Source organism: Rhamphochromis longiceps, linkage group LG12 (assembly GCF_057381845.1).
Source record: "Rhamphochromis longiceps isolate RC_006_pf linkage group LG12, R_longiceps_female_GT1.1, whole genome shotgun sequence".
NCBI classification, from domain to species: Eukaryota; Metazoa; Chordata; class Actinopteri; order Cichliformes; family Cichlidae; genus Rhamphochromis; species Rhamphochromis longiceps.
This window is the reverse complement of record NC_140568.1, coordinates 40,712,111-40,727,606: the sequence shown is the minus strand read 5'-3', so window position 1 is coordinate 40,727,606 and position 15,496 is coordinate 40,712,111. Positions and strand designations below refer to the sequence as shown.

Here is a 15,496-nt window from a genome sequence, read left to right as displayed (position 1 = left end):
GCCCCAGGGTGGCTGTGGCTACAATGTAGCTTGCCATCACCAGTGTGTGAATGTGTGCGTGAATGGGTGGATGACTGGATATGTAAAGCGCTTTGGGGTCCTTAGGGACTAGTAAAGCGCTATATAAATACAGGCCATTTACCATTTACCATTTAAACCTCCACTCTGCATGTCCCTGCAGCCTGAACATATGGACCTTAACCCTTCAAACACAGCAGATATAACAGAGCTGCAGGCATGTTTAACCCTCTGTTGCAAAGATCTCATCTGCTCAGTGCTACATTTAATTAGTGAGGTTGAAAAGCCTGCAAACATTACACTATTTAGGCTGCTGGTTGTGATATTGACTTAATAATTATATCAGTATGATGGTAAGAGTTCTCAAGATGAAATTGATGACTTCAATTCTGAAAACTTGTTGATCCGTCTCTATATTCAAAAACATTTTATTCCAGTTTTATTTCCTAAAATTGGCAAATTTCTCATCAGTCTACTTCTTGAATAAATAAAACTTGCTGATATTTTTTTTTCATCTGAGGAAATGGTAAATGGCCTGTATTTGTATAGTGCTTTACTCAAACAATGTAAGTTGCACATTTTCTAAAAACATCTGTGAGTCCTTATTACTTAAACTCCACTTTGTTTTTCTCCAGACGGCCAAAATGTGGGTTAAGTGATTTACAAAACTGCTCTTGTGTGTGAAGCTCACCCAGCTTCTTATGGAAACCAGAGATTCTGTATATGAAGCTAGGAACCCTCGTTTATCTCTAATCATCCTCATTTCCTTCGTGTTTTATCCGTCATGTCTCTAAACAAGCTCACAGAGCGCTGGTGAAAAACTCCCCCTGAACTCCCACAGGTGGCGAGCTGCTCAGAAAACTTCATGTGATTATAGAAAAGTGTGTCCACATGTAAGCGATGGGATGAAAGTGTTTGTACGAGGCATCCCCCACCCAGCTGCTCAAGACTTCTGACAGTACAGGCGAGTAATGGAGGGTCAGACAGCGGGGGAGGAGAAGTCATTCTCGGAGCATCCATCCCAGAAACCAGCATCCAGCCTGGTCTTCATCTTCAGGCTCACAGCAGTTTTTTTAGCCGTTGATAAAGGAGCAGTGAAGGCTGGATGTTGTGTTGTGGTTCACAGTGGTCATGGATATCATTTTATCTCAGTTTATATTTTCGGTCTGTTTAAACATTTCATTTGAATGTGTTTCAAGAATCAGGAACTTAAGATGGATGCTCTTTTATTCAAACAGTCTGATATAATAGACACAGCTATATATTCAGAGATTTCGATACAGCGGTACCACTAATGTTGAAAAATGAAAAATACGCCAATTCAACGTCTATAAAACTGGAAATTCCAAGTCCAACTTTCTTTCTGTCGTGATTTTTGATTGTTTGACTTTTTGTGATTTGAACCACACCAGTGGGCTTCACATGCTAGATGCTCTACACAAGATGCTCGTAGTCTCTCGATTACATCAAAGGATGTAAAAAGGCCCCAGGAGGAGGCCTGAGGGCAGACTCGGGACACGCTGCAGAGATTACAACTCTCGGCTGGCCTGGGAACGCCTTGGTGTTCCCCCGGACAAGCTGCAGGAGGTGGCCGGGGAGAGGGAGGTCTGTGCTTGAGCAGTAAGGTCGTGTTTATACACCACGGACAAGCAGTTGTGCCTATTATATTTTATTAAATGCACCTGAAGGTCGTAGTTGATGGATCATAGATAAATGACCAGTCACAAAAAAAACTTGAAGAGCAGGTTGAAGTCCACTTGGACGCTTGCATATTCATGGAGAAATATAAATATTATCGCTGCATGATTGTGGATTTTATCTTATCTGCAAAGAGATGACACTTCTGAGTAGAGGCTGAGATTAATTTCGTTAATTTAATCGCTTTTGGTGACCAAAGCTTTTTTATTTCTTTTTGAAATTTAATGAACAATACCAAAAACTTCCAAAAATTGGCATTTGCCCCTAGAGTCAAAGCATACCTTGAGCTTTCTTCTACATGGGTTTTGTTAAGTGAAGTTTCTCCTTTGGTTACCTCAGCTGATGCTAAGATTTTCATTCGGAGTGAGCAGGATGAACAGGGTTAGAAATGAGTATAACAGAAAGATAGATGGACGGATCAAATCAACAAGACATCAGGACAGCAGAGTGAACGGGAAGGTTTACAAGATGGTAGCGAGACCTGCTATGATGCATGAATGACAGGAAGTCGAGCTGGAGGTGGGAGAAGTTGAAGATGCTTTTCACTGGGAGTGACCCGAAGGGACAAGATTAGAATATCAGAGGGACAGCTCAGGTTGAGGTTTGAGGGGCATGTTTGAGATGGTTTGGACATGTGCAGAGGAGGGATGGTGGATATATTGGGGAAAGAGTGTTGAAGATGGCTCTGACAGGTTGGAGGAAAAAAGGAAGACCACAGAGAAGTTCATGGATGTCGTGAAGGAGGACATGATAGTTGTTGTGATAGGGTTGGGTGCTAAGGGTAGGGCGAGATGAAGGGAGATGATCTGCTGTGGCAACCTCTAAAGGGAGCTGAACAGAAAGAGGAACCAACGGAATAATTTTATACAGATTATTTTGTTTTCATAATTGGTGGAAGCCAAAATCAGATTAATTGTGTTGCCTTATATTTAGTTTACAATCCGTGGCCACTGGTCCCCCTTCATCCAGAACTATGTCTGTCCTGTCAAATACACTTCTCGGGTAGGTGACCACATTTTGTTAGAACTGTCCATGTGGTTATTTTGATGCTGTCAGCTGTGATTCAGAGCCCAACGGTGTAATATCTGCTTCAGAGTCCTGACTTTTAGCTACTTTTCTCTGTGCCTCCCGTTCCTCCTACCCCCCTGTTGAGGCCTCGGTATCACCTCGTCCTCTGATTGTTTCAGGACTCAGCCTCAGGTTGTCCTTGGCAGCGGGCACTAGAGAAAATGTTTAGCCTGTTTGTTTTTCTAGTAATTAGCCCTAAAACGGCCTGTAATACAGACTGTTAATGGTCCACAGAGAGCTGAGCCTGTGTCAACACGTGTGTGTGTGTGTGTGTGTGTGTGTGTGTGTGAGTGAGATGGTGTGTTTTTTCTGTGAGGAGGCGACCAGCCGTGTGAAAGTGGAAGCTTTCTGTGTGTGTGTAATGTGAAAATGTTGGTTTTCCCATCCAGAATGAGCCGGCTGCTCGATCTGCTCTCTATCAGCCGAGCGCACAGACAGATTCCAGCCTCTCCGATCACCTCCCCACTGCCTGCGCTCTGCTGCTTGCACTCTTCCTCATTATTGCGCCGTCAGCTGAGTATGGGATGGTAATGTTGCTCAGCCTATTAAAGATATTTTAACAACTGCTTTTAGTGGTTAAATTTAGAGGATCGCCTTCGACCTTTGGTGCGCCTTCTCCATGAGATCATGGTCAATCTGCACTGTAACTAATGGATACTAAGAAAATAAAGCTGCAGTTAGTCAGTAAATCCATTAGCTCATCAATGGAAAGTTATTGTCCATTATTTTGATACATGATTACATATTAACCGTCAAGCTTTTGTTCCCATTTTACAATTCCTCTGAACTTTCCACTTTTGGGGCCTCATTTCTGTAAATTTAAAGACTTTTGGATTTTGTTCTCTAAAAATGTAAACTGTCGTCCGATTTCAAAACGGAAAAATCAAAACAGACTCCAGTGAAACTCTTTCTGCTGGGGAAAAACAAAAGAGTTCATCGTTTGAGTGCATCAAAAACAAAGTGCTTAACCATCACGTAACCACACACTGCCATTCGCTTTAGGGAGAATTAACTTAATTGTCAACATTTGCTGCTTTTATTTGCCTTTCAATTATGATAAATTTAATATTTTGGAAGTTAGACAAAACAGCTTTCTGTCACAACGGGACTGAACGGACTCACGCGCAGGCTCTAGGTCTTGAAAGCACAAGAGTCTTTATTATGATGCACCAGGTGATTATTTACAAAAGTGAGGGGAAAGCCGGGCTCCGGGGGTCCACACACGAACGGGAAAGACACGCACACTCTCCGTCCACTCCTCCTCACACTCCACTCACTCGGGTAACACAGGGGTAGGTCCAGGGAATCTGTACACAGAGACACGAATGGGTAGTTAGGTAAATCGCTATGAAACACTTCTGAAGTCATTGAGCTGGGGTTACACTGACGAGGGTCGGCAACGGTCCAGCGACGAGAAACACAGGGCTGCCGTCTTATAAAGGAGCTGGATCACTCGTGATGAGCCACAGGTGCGTGGGCCAAGGGCAGGAGCCCGCAGGTAAGCTCCGCCCAGGCAGAGGGAGGAGGGAAAGAGGGGAAAGGAGAGAGCAGGAAAAAAATAAAAAAAGGAATACAAAACATATGTAGCCGTACTGAGCCGACCGGGTAGGCACAGGGACCCTGACAGTACCCCCCCCTCAACGGGAGCCACCCGGCGACCCACCGGGCTTACCAGGGTGCCGGCGATGGAAGTCACGGAGCAGGCGCCGACACAAAACAGCCGAGCGAGGCACCCAGGAGCGCTCCTCCGGCCCGTAGCCCTCCCAATCGACCAAATACTGGACCCCCCGCCCCCGGCGCCGAGAGTCCATAATGCGGGAGACCCCATACGCCGGCAGCCCATCAACGATCCGGGCGGGAGGCAGGGGCCCGGAAGGAGGGCACAAAGGACTGGAGAGCACGGGCTTAATCTGGGAGACATGGAAAACGTCGTGGACACGCATGTTGCACGGAAGGTTCAACCGAACAGACACAGGGTTCACAAGCGCACCGATTTCGAATGGCCCAATAAAAGTAGGAGACAGTTTCTTGGACTCCGCCCGGAGGGGCACATAGCGGGTGGACAGCCATACCTTTTGTCCGACCGCATACTCAGGAGCCGGTGTCCGATGGCGGTCTGCGAGCTGTTTGTTACGTGCCGTCGTCCGGAGGAGGGCAGCTCGGGTGGCTCTCCACACCCGGCGACATCTACGCAGGTGGTGTTGGACGGATGGCACAGAGAGGTCACCCTCAACGGCCGGAAAGAGCGGAGGCTGAAATCCTAATGACGCCTCAAAAGGTGAAACTCCAGTGGCTGAGGAAGTCAGGCAATTGTGGGCGTACTCAATCCATGGCAGCTGGTCACTCCAGGTCGTTTGATTTGTGGACACCACACACCGCAGAGCAGCCTCCAGGTCTTGGTTCGCCCGCTCAGCCTGCCCGTTGGTCTGAGGGTGGAAGCCAGAGGACAGACTAACCTTAGCGCCGAGGGCGGAGCAAAACTCCCTCCAGACCCGTGAAGTGAACTGGGGGCCACGGTCTGACACAATGTCCTCCGGAATTCCATGGAGGCGGAATACATGCGTGGTGAGGAGGTGAGCGGTTTCCAGGGCCGTAGGCAGCTTGGGCAAGGCAACGAAATGGACAGCTTTAGAAAACCTGTCCACAACGGTTAGAATGACTGTGTTACCTTTTGAAGCCGGTAATCCGGTGACGAAATCCAAGGCTATGTGGGACCAAGGCCGTCCCGGAGTGGGCAGCGGTTGTAGCAAACCGGAGGGAGGTTGGTTGGACGACTTGTTACGGGCGCAGGTCGTGCAGGCGGCGACGTATTCCCGTGCATCCCGAGCCAAAGTGGGCCACCAGAAGTAACGCTGGAGGAATCGTATGGTGCGGTGTACTCCCGGGTGACAGGTGAACCGGGCGGCGTGTGCCCATTGCAGTACCTGAGAACGAACAGAGGAGGGCACAAACAACTGACCTGGGGGCCCGGTCCCGGGATCTGGTTCTGTTTTCTGAGCTTCTTTAATCTGAGATTCGATTTCCCAGGTCACCGTGCCGATGGAGCAGGAGGCAGGAAGAATCGGACCTGGCTCGGGTTCCGCTTCAGAGGAGTCATACAGTCGGGAGAGGGCGTCTGGCTTCACATTGCGGCTCCCGGGCCTGTACGTAATTGAAAAGTTGAATCTCGTGAAAAAGAGAGCCCACCTCGCTTGCCGGGGATTGAGTCGCTTTGCGGCTCGGAGATACTCAAGGTTTCTGTGGTCTGTCCACACGATGAATGGTTGAGTGGCTCCCTCTAGCCAATGTCTCCATTCCTCCAGTGCTAACTTGATAGCCAGAAGTTCCCGGTCTCCAACATCATAATTGCGCTCTGCTGGGGAGAGACGGTGAGAGAAAAAGGCACATGGGTGGAGCTTACCCTCCCTCCGTTGGGACAACACCGCCCCGACCCCGGAATCCGATGCGTCCACTTCAACGACGAACTGTTGCTGGAGGTCGGGTTGGCAGAGGATAGGTGCTGTAGCGAACCGTTCTTTGAGACGTAGGAAGGCCTCCTGCGCGGATTGGTCCCACTGAAAAGACACTTTAGGAGAAGTGAGTCTGGTTAAAGGCAGAGCAAGTTTACTGAAATCTCGGATGAAGCGGCGGTAGAAGTTGGCAAAGCCTAAAAAGCGCTGGAGCTGTCGACGGTTTGGGGGTTCGGGCCAGGTAAGCACTGTTTGGACCTTCGCCGGGTCGGGTTTCAGATCACCCCGCTCTATTATGTATCCGAGAAAGGCCACGGAGTCCACGTGAAAGTCACACTTTTCGCTTTTCACAAACAGTCTGTTTTCCAGCAAACGCTGCAGAATCTGTCTGACGTGTGTCACGTGCTCCGCCACTGTCTTAGAGAAGATAAGGATATCATCCAAGTAGACAAATGCGCACCGATTGATAAAGTCCCGGAGGACGTCATTCACGAGGGCCTGGAAAACTGCTGGGGCGTTAGTCAGCCCAAAGGGCATCACCAGGTACTCAAAATGCCCCAGATGGGTGTTAAAAGCTGTTTTCCATTCGTCGCCTTCCCTGATCCGAACTAGATGGTAGGCATTGCGGAGGTCTAATTTACTGAAGATCGTTGTCTCGTGCAGAAGTTCAAAAGCCGAGGAAAGGAGCGGTAGGGGGTATTTGTTCTTAACCGTAATGTTATTAAGGCCGCGGTAATCAATGCAAGGCCGGAGAGATTTGTCCTTCTTTTCTACAAAGAAGAAGCCGGCTGCCACAGGGGAAGAGGACGGCCGGATTATGCCTGCTGCCAGTGAGTCCATGATGTATTTCTCCATAGACGCTCTCTCAGGTTGGGAGAGACTATAAAGGCGACAGGTGGGGAGTGTGGTGCCTGGGAGAAGATCAATGGCGCAGTCATACGGCCGATGAGGTGGTAACGATTGTGCAAGATCTTTACGAAAAACTTCAGCCAAGTCGTGATACACAGGTGGAACAGAGGTGAGATCCGGAGGCTCAGACAGGTTATTTGGAGGAGACGCGGAGGGCGGAGTTGCAGCCCGGAGGCAGTTCATGTGACAATCCACTCCCCAGCCTACCACGCATTCAGATTTCCAGTCGATATGAGGGTTATGCTGTCGCAACCAGGGGTGACCTAAGACAAGCGGTGTTTGAGGAGCTTTAAACACGAATAGGCTTAGAACCTCGGTGTGGTTGCCGGAGAGTGTGAGTGACACGGGCTCTGAGACATGGGTTATATCAGGCAGCCGCTGCCCAGATAAGGCGGTGACATGTAAACGATGAGGTAGAGGGTCAGACCCAACCCCTAATTTATCCGCGAGGGCTGAATCGATAAAGCTCTGTTCCGCGCCAGAGTCAATTAACGCCATCACAGAATGGGTTTTTGTGTGAACTGTTAACTTGGCCGGTAACATTAAGCGTGGAAGGGAGCTTTTACTAGACAGGTCGCCCACCAGTACTCCCTTAACTACGGGCGGGCGCCCCCTTTTGGTCGAGATGGACAGGTGGCAATGAAGTGGCCCTTACGGCCGCAGTACAGGCACTCACCAGAGACCATGCGTTGCTGACGTTCCGCGGGTGTTAGCCGTGAGCGACCCAGCTGCATGGGCTGCTCGCCTTCCTCGCTTAGCTCGCCACTGTGGGCAGCACTGGGTTTAGCCCTCCATTCCCCCGCTGGTGGGCCCAAGAGCGCCCGTGGCTCCTGAAAGGCCCGCCCCCGGAGGTCTCTGCGAGCCTGAAGGCGATCATCTAACTTAATGCACAGAGTCATTAGAGAGTCAAGAGAGGCAGGCAGGTCATGCATTATTAGTTCGCCTTTTAATTCATCACAGATGTTATTAAGCAAGGCACTCTTTAGCGCCTCCTGCCCCCACCCCGTTTGCTCAGCCAAAACCCAGAAATTGACAGAATAATCCGACATCCTGCGTCTACCTTGTTTAAGATTTAACAGGCGTTGAGCGGCGGCGGCAGCCTCGGATCCTTTGTCAAAAACGCTCTTAAACTTAGACAAAAACTCGGGGTAGGAGATGTCGGGGTGGGATCGTAGCACTGCCTGGGCCCACTGTAGAGCGCGATCACGTAACAGTTGCACAAAGAAGGAAATCTTATCTCCATCGCCAGGGTACCAGTGAATTTGCTGACGAAAAAAATAAGTGAGTTGTGTGAGAAATCCTGCACACTTATCCAACTCACCATGAAACAGTTCAGGAGAGGGAGGCTGATGCCCGACGACCACAGGTGTAGTTTGGGCCACGCTTGCGGGCTGAGACGCGCTCGCGCCCGGGATGGGTTCGTCTGCCGGAGAGGCTGGCGGGGGCGGAGAGTCAGTCAACGGGGTCCGCTGGGCGAGAGCCAGAGACAAAGCGGCAACGTCTCCACTGAGCCGCATCAACATATGCTCGTGTCGCTGCAACAGCTCATCCAACGAGACCGGGGCTGGGGTGGGTGACGCCGAGCCTGCTGAGTCCATTGTGGCTGGACCGTTCTGTCACAACGGGACTGAACGGACTCACGCGCAGGCTCTAGGTCTTGAAAGCACAAGAGTCTTTATTATGATGCACCAGGTGATTATTTACAAAAGTGAGGGGAAAGCCGGGCTCCGGGGGTCCACACACGAACGGGAAAGACACGCACACTCTCCGTCCACTCCTCCTCACACTCCACTCACTCGGGTAACACAGGGGTAGGTCCAGGGAATCTGTACACAGAGACACGAATGGGTAGTTAGGTAAATCGCTATGAAACACTTCTGAAGTCATTGAGCTGGGGTTACACTGACGAGGGTCGGCAACGGTCCAGCGACGAGAAACACAGGGCTGCCGTCTTATAAAGGAGCTGGATCACTCGTGATGAGCCACAGGTGCGTGGGCCAAGGGCAGGAGCCCGCAGGTAAGCTCCGCCCAGGCAGAGGGAGGAGGGAAAGAGGGGAAAGGAGAGAGCAGGAAAAAAATAAAAAAAGGAATACAAAACATATGTAGCCGTACTGAGCCGACCGGGTAGGCACAGGGACCCTGACACTTTCACTGTTTTCATAGACCTTTGATCCATCTGTTGTCTGAACAGCTGATCTGATTCAGGGCTGCAGTGAGCTGGAGCCTGTCCCAGCTCATTTTGGCAAGCTTGGTCAGAGATGCAGGGTAAACTCTGGACAGATTGCCGGCCCTTCGTAGGCCGAACACAGAGAAACATTCTGGTTCACATTCATGCCTACAGTCAATTTTGAATCAGCGATTACTCAAATGTGCCGATCTGTGGATAGTGGAAGGCAGCTGTCATACCCAGAGACAACAGGGAGGTGCAGCAAGAACATTAAGCTCCCCTGTGAAAATCATTTATTTAAAAATATTTTAAAAAATCAGTTACCTAATAAATCAACATAATTTTTAGTTTAAGCTGTTAAAGAGAGCATCTCAGTTTTTTCATGATAAGAAATAAGAAGCCCCCCCCCCCCCCCCCCCCACCCCCCAAAAAGACAAAAACAAAAACAAAACCAAAGTGTTGATTGTCATAACTTCCTACTGTTTGTTTGCTGTTCAGCCATCAGATATTAAATATTTTAGTCTGTTTGTCAGAACAGTGGATAACCTCCAGATCTTCAGCACAGCATGAAGATAAGAAACAGGTTACCGCATAAAGCTGCCATAAACCAAAACCAGTGGCCAAGTGACTTAAAACCTTTGTGCTAAAGCCCAGACAAACTTCATCCTGCAAGTAACCCTAAAAACCTAAAACCCAATTGGTTGATTTGATTAATTGTTTACCTGTTAGTAAAACATGTAATAGTTTGATATTAAGTGCTGCCAATCTTGATCCTGACATATGACAGATTAAATATTTTGGACTGTTTTTCAGACAAAATGTTTCTACTTTAAGAAATTCCTGCATTTTTTGGTCTCACATTCTGTTAAATGTTAATGAAGCTGCTGGTCAGCTTGCCTCTGTGTTTTATGCAATCCCTTCAATATTTCAATTCTTTAAATAATATTAAAAAAACAATGTGCCAAATATTCAGCTTTTTCTGTCTTTTATAATGAAATAAATTATTTGTTTAGATTTTGCAAATGCAACTTTGCAAGCAAAACATTAGACATGAGAAGAATGTCACAGCTGAGTAGCTGCTAACCACCCCCCTGTTTTCAAAGGAAAAGGGCAAATATTAGATGTTTCTAAATGACTCATTACTCTTTAGTTCATTCAGTTTAATTTAAATATTTAAATTTGTTTGTGGACTGTTACACAGATCAGACTTCACTGCTGGATGTTTTACAGACCAAACAACAATCACATGATCATGAAATTAGTCATCAGATTAATTAATACATTTAAGAAGTGGTTTAACTGATTAATTAACTATAACTTTAAACCTTCAGCGGTAACTAATTACCAAACATGAGAATTTACTTTAACCACTTTTCTGGATCATCATTTCTAACCACGTAATTCGTTCTCAAATGTGCTTAATAACAAAAATAAGTGTTAGCGGCAGCCCTCGACTGGGGTTATGAGTAATTTTGATGACTTGCTGACCCTCTGCTAGTGCTGGAAACATTCACACATCCTTCCAGGGTTCACGTGTAGCCAGATATTTGTCACTTTTAACGGTGACAGTCAGAATAATAAGAAATACCCCAGTAACTGTTTTCTCCAATCACTACATAAAACGTGAGCTGCAATGATTAGCCAATAGATGATTCATCTGCAGCTGTTTTCATATTTATTCAACGTTTTCGGTCATTTTTAATAAACTGAAAGTAGAAAATTCTCCCAGTGCGCTTTTCTGCTTCTCTTGGTCTCGTGTTGAATATGTAATATTTTTCTAATTTAAAAGTAAAAAGATATTTGGTAACATCACTTTATGCTTTTGTATGTTGAGATTTCACATTATTTTTCTCCCATTTTATTATTTTATTGACCAAAAAAGACTTTGTACTTTTTTTAATCTAGATTATTTGATCATTTGTTTACATTTAATTATGTCTTAAATACGGTTCGAAAGCGCGAGGTTTTCACAGCACATGCTCTTTTTATCCCTTCTCGTAGACAGTAGGTTCATATGTTGGAGTTATGTCATCACCTTCAATCTTTTATGTTCTTATATCAGATTTTTTTTTCTGCAGGTTGTTGGATGTATAACCTGCAGCCTTTAAATGATAACTCTTTACATTTATAATTAAAGGTCTGAAGGAACGCCACATTTGTTTTCTCTCTTCAGACGGTTTTGTTGATTTATGAGCGTCCAGCTGACTCGGCTCAGATTGCTGTTCGGGACGGTTTTGGGAACTCTGAGCTGGAGGCCCGAGCAGCTGAGAGAAATACGGCTTTTGGACATTTTTTATTAAGTTTCCTTTGAGTTCTCACCGCGTTGCTGTTGGTCTCCGTGTGAATTCTCTCGAAGCCCTGCGGCATTTTTCTCAGGCCAGCTTTATGAAAATGTGAAACCAGACAAATTTATCACCACAGTGCTCTGTGTGCAATTTGGAAAAACACTTTCTTGGCATCTGAACTCACACATTTCAGCGTACGGGTCAGAGGTTTATTTTCAAATATTCTCAGTTCAGATCTGATCAGTTGACCGGTGCTTGAATGCCAAGGTTCAAGTCAAACGTGTTGGAAGTCACAGTGAAGATCTTGAGGTTACGTGAGGTGAAAGAGAACCTGATTCTGCTCACATTTAACGAACATTCACAGCTTCATAGTTTCTCTTGTTTTGTTTTTTGCAGCGGGAGCAGGAAAACGCCATGACGCGTCTGAAGAAACAACAGGCTGAGCTCGAAGCCATGAGGCTGCGTTACCTAGCAACGGAGGAGAAGGAGGCGGTCCGACAGGACCGACAGGAGCTGGACAGCATCAGGAACGAGCTCAACAGGTGATGGTGATGATCAAGTTCAACAGACTCGGGGTGTCTTTCTGTTACGTGGCTGCACTTATCCCAACATCAGCAACCGCAAAGTGGTCGCAAAAATCAGCTCGACCAACCCAGAGTTTCCAAATTTAGCTGTGAGCACGCTCACACGAAACAGTTGAAACATCATAGAGAATGGCAGGAGTAAAGCTGTCTGCACGCTTAAGACTGGAAATGCCTCTGTAGACAGAATTCACTATAAGCCAGCAAACAGCTGTGAGCAATTAGTTTTTTTAATTACAACCAACAGGAAAAAAAATAAAGTTGCACCTAAAACATGAATGAATAAAATTCAGTTTCTTATTTACGCTACTTTCCAGAGGACTGATGCATCCTTTGGCAGTAGCTTTTTCTCGTCTTGAGCATAAAAGTTCAGCAAATCTGCAGCATAAGTTACCATGGCAACATGCCTCATTTGTAATAATAAAATCTGAGCGTTGAACCTGAAAGTATATTGCCCCAAACCCTGCTTCACAGTACAGACTCCTGTAAGGCATTTTGTTTTCTTCAACAGGTTAAAACAGCAAGATGACAGATTAGGCCCCACCCCCTCTGTGCTTGACCCCGCCCCCGGTCTGGCTCTGAGCGAGAGCGCCGAGGAGCACCTGAGCCGCCTGTTGGAAGAGAGAGACGTGTTGCTAAGGACCGGAGTTTATACCCACGAAGACCGAATCATCGCCGAGCTCAACAGGCAGATACAGGAAGCCATGACGGACAGAGGGAAGCTCTGACCGCTGCTGCAGCCGTCCAATCAGAGTCTGAGTCACACCTGAGGCTGCAGGTAAATCGGCTACCTGTTTGAATTCAGTTCGAAACCTGAGTCCGATTTGATCACATCTTTGTAATTCTTCAGAAAGAAAACAAACAGGCGACACGTTTGTTGTAATTGGGTAAAATTTAAATGGACCCTTTCTGCTAATATCCAGCTTATATTTTTATTTTTTGGAAAATACTACAACAGCTTTTCATGATTTACAGTTCAAAGTAATCCCTGTAACCTGCATCCCCCCTGGCTCATCTGAAACGCGCTGTTTTAGCTCCTCCCCTTTCAGGACCACCCTCACTTTCAGACACACACGGGCGAAGCAGAGCCTGAGGGCTCCAACCGACCACAGACCACATCAGTCTGAAAGATGTTTAATCAGCAGATCCCGACTGCTGAATAAACATCTTTCCTCTGTGCTGCACAATCAGGCATTAAATTTTTCATTATTATGGTATTTGTGTATAACATATAAATAATTAATGTTAACCTAGACCTTTGTGCATTCGTGCAGATCTGTGCTGTGTTACATTTTGATTAAATGTAAAACAGTTTCCCTCTGTATTTATCACATAAAGCAATGAGACGTGCACAATGTTCCTTTTAAGACAATTACTGAGCAGCGGGGACATTTTTAAAGTAAATGCAGCATATTATTGAATTATTGCGCTCTCTGTAAGTATTTTTATTTTTTAAACAAGGCCTTGAGCCTCCTGTGCTGGCAGTGATATGTCACATGTACCTTAATCATGGAGTTTAATGTAGTGCAGTGTGTAAAGTTCGATATCAGCAGCGTCTATATGGAAAAAGGCAGCTTTCCTACGATTGGCTTTCACTTTAACGCAAAGATGAACAGCATGTAGCCTCTATGGATTCTGTGTCTGAGATAACTGTATTAGGGATACCCCCTCTCTGTGACATCATACAGAGCAAGCAGTAAAAAAAAAACCTGTGATATTAAGTATTCAGAGCAGTCTGAAGTCAGAGGTTTCAGCCCACAGAGAGTACTTGTACATGCACTGACCTCGTTATTTAAAAATTTTACCAACCTCATTATGAACATGCACCAATAGAATAGATATGATAGAAAATATAGCAACTTAGAACCTGAATGAGATCTTTTTCTCATGTGCGCCAAAATCTGTCTCCAAACAGAACTCAAGCGCATGATGGTGGATGAACTCTCCCGGAGTCCTGAAGCTTCGACAGCGTCTGTTACATAAATCAACCTCTATTTAAAATCTGTGTTTATCTGTGAACGAGTGAGTGTTGTATAAAAACTCAGAGTTTTGCTTTTAAAGCATCATCCTGCTGATTTTCAGTGTTTTACCTTTAAAAAGACAAATGCATAACGTTCAAAAACACTGCAACATTCACTGAGTGTCTGTTAGTGTATTAACTGTGTAAATAGACTCGTCCTTCATTTGTTGTGTCAGTGAACGCACCACAGACTCAAACGATGATTAGTTAATTGTTCGATTTCTTCCTTTATTTCATGTTTTGTGAATATCTGAAAAAGATATTCGGTTTAGTTTAACAGAGGATCAGGAAAACTTCCTTTTTTTTCACTCCATGCAGATAAATTTATTTTGTTGACGTTATTATGCTCATTTTTACATAATGGCTGCTTAGGAAGCAGAGAATAAATTATAATATAATAAAAACTAACTTTTGATTTTTGGATCTTGTTAAAATCAACAAGATCGGATGTTTCTTTACTAAAAACAGGAAACCAGCAGAGTGATCCTTGAGAGCCTGAAGCATTACTGAGTAAATGTTCTTTTTAAGTTATTAGAGACTCTGACGAGCCTGTGTGCAGTGTTGAGGAGTTTTTCTGTCTGACAGCAGGTGGCGCTGTAGCCTCAGAAACTCTCCTGCAAACACTGAGATCTAATTTATTTTTTAATGATCAGAGATGACTGATCTGTGTGCACGTGTGGAATAAATTATTTTGGGAGAAAAGCTGCTGTGTGTCTTTCATTAGTGTTTTTTAGAGAGCAGATCAGTATATTTACTCATCATTAAAAATTTTAAATTCTCCTGAAACCGTTTCTTTTAAATAAATTCATTTCTCTGTTCGCCAGTAAATGTAAATATGAGAATATTTCATTGGAGTCCTGATTGTGATTTTATTCTAAACCAAATGAGGAGGAAGAATTACAGATGATGTAAAAATGAATCTATAACTGCTGTTGCTCATTGGACTGGAGCTTTAGTACTCGAGTAATACAGGACGCAAGTAACTGAGTGAGGTCATTTATGATGCACACTTCCATGTGCCATCGGGATATTTTAAATTCTCAAAATATTCCCTACAATCCATCCAATTGATTATTAAACTGTAAGTTCTGCAAAGTTTCTGTTAATTACAGCTGTTAGAATTATTTTTTTTAAAGCAGTAAATATAAAAGAGTAAATCCTAAAAATGCAAAACACTTTTAGGTCCAAAGTGAAATGAAACAGAGCTGAAGATGGACTGCGCTGAGCAGACAGACGACATGTGTTATAACATGTAGAACATGTTCTCTCACACACGCAGATGCATTAGTGTGTGCTCACGG

General features: G+C 45.4%; 1 protein-coding gene across 3 annotated transcripts in view; it reads left to right on the top strand.

Annotated features, from left to right (window-relative positions):
• cep120 (centrosomal protein 120) overlaps positions 1-14,977 on the top strand; it is a 39,557-nt gene extending 24,580 nt beyond the window's left edge. Inside the window, exons 19-21 of one of the 3 annotated variants that reach the window (XM_085426362.1) lie at positions 11,991-12,136; positions 12,687-12,953; positions 14,091-14,977. In XM_085426362.1, coding sequence (XP_085282488.1) covers positions 11,991-12,136; positions 12,687-12,903 — 363 coding nt within the window. In that variant the 3' untranslated portion in view covers positions 12,904-12,953; positions 14,091-14,977. The remainder of the gene's footprint in view (positions 1-11,990; positions 12,137-12,686; positions 12,954-14,090) is intronic. The other 2 variants (XM_085426361.1, XM_085426360.1) reach the window with 2 other exon arrangements.
• Positions 14,978-15,496: the final 519 nt, after the last annotated feature.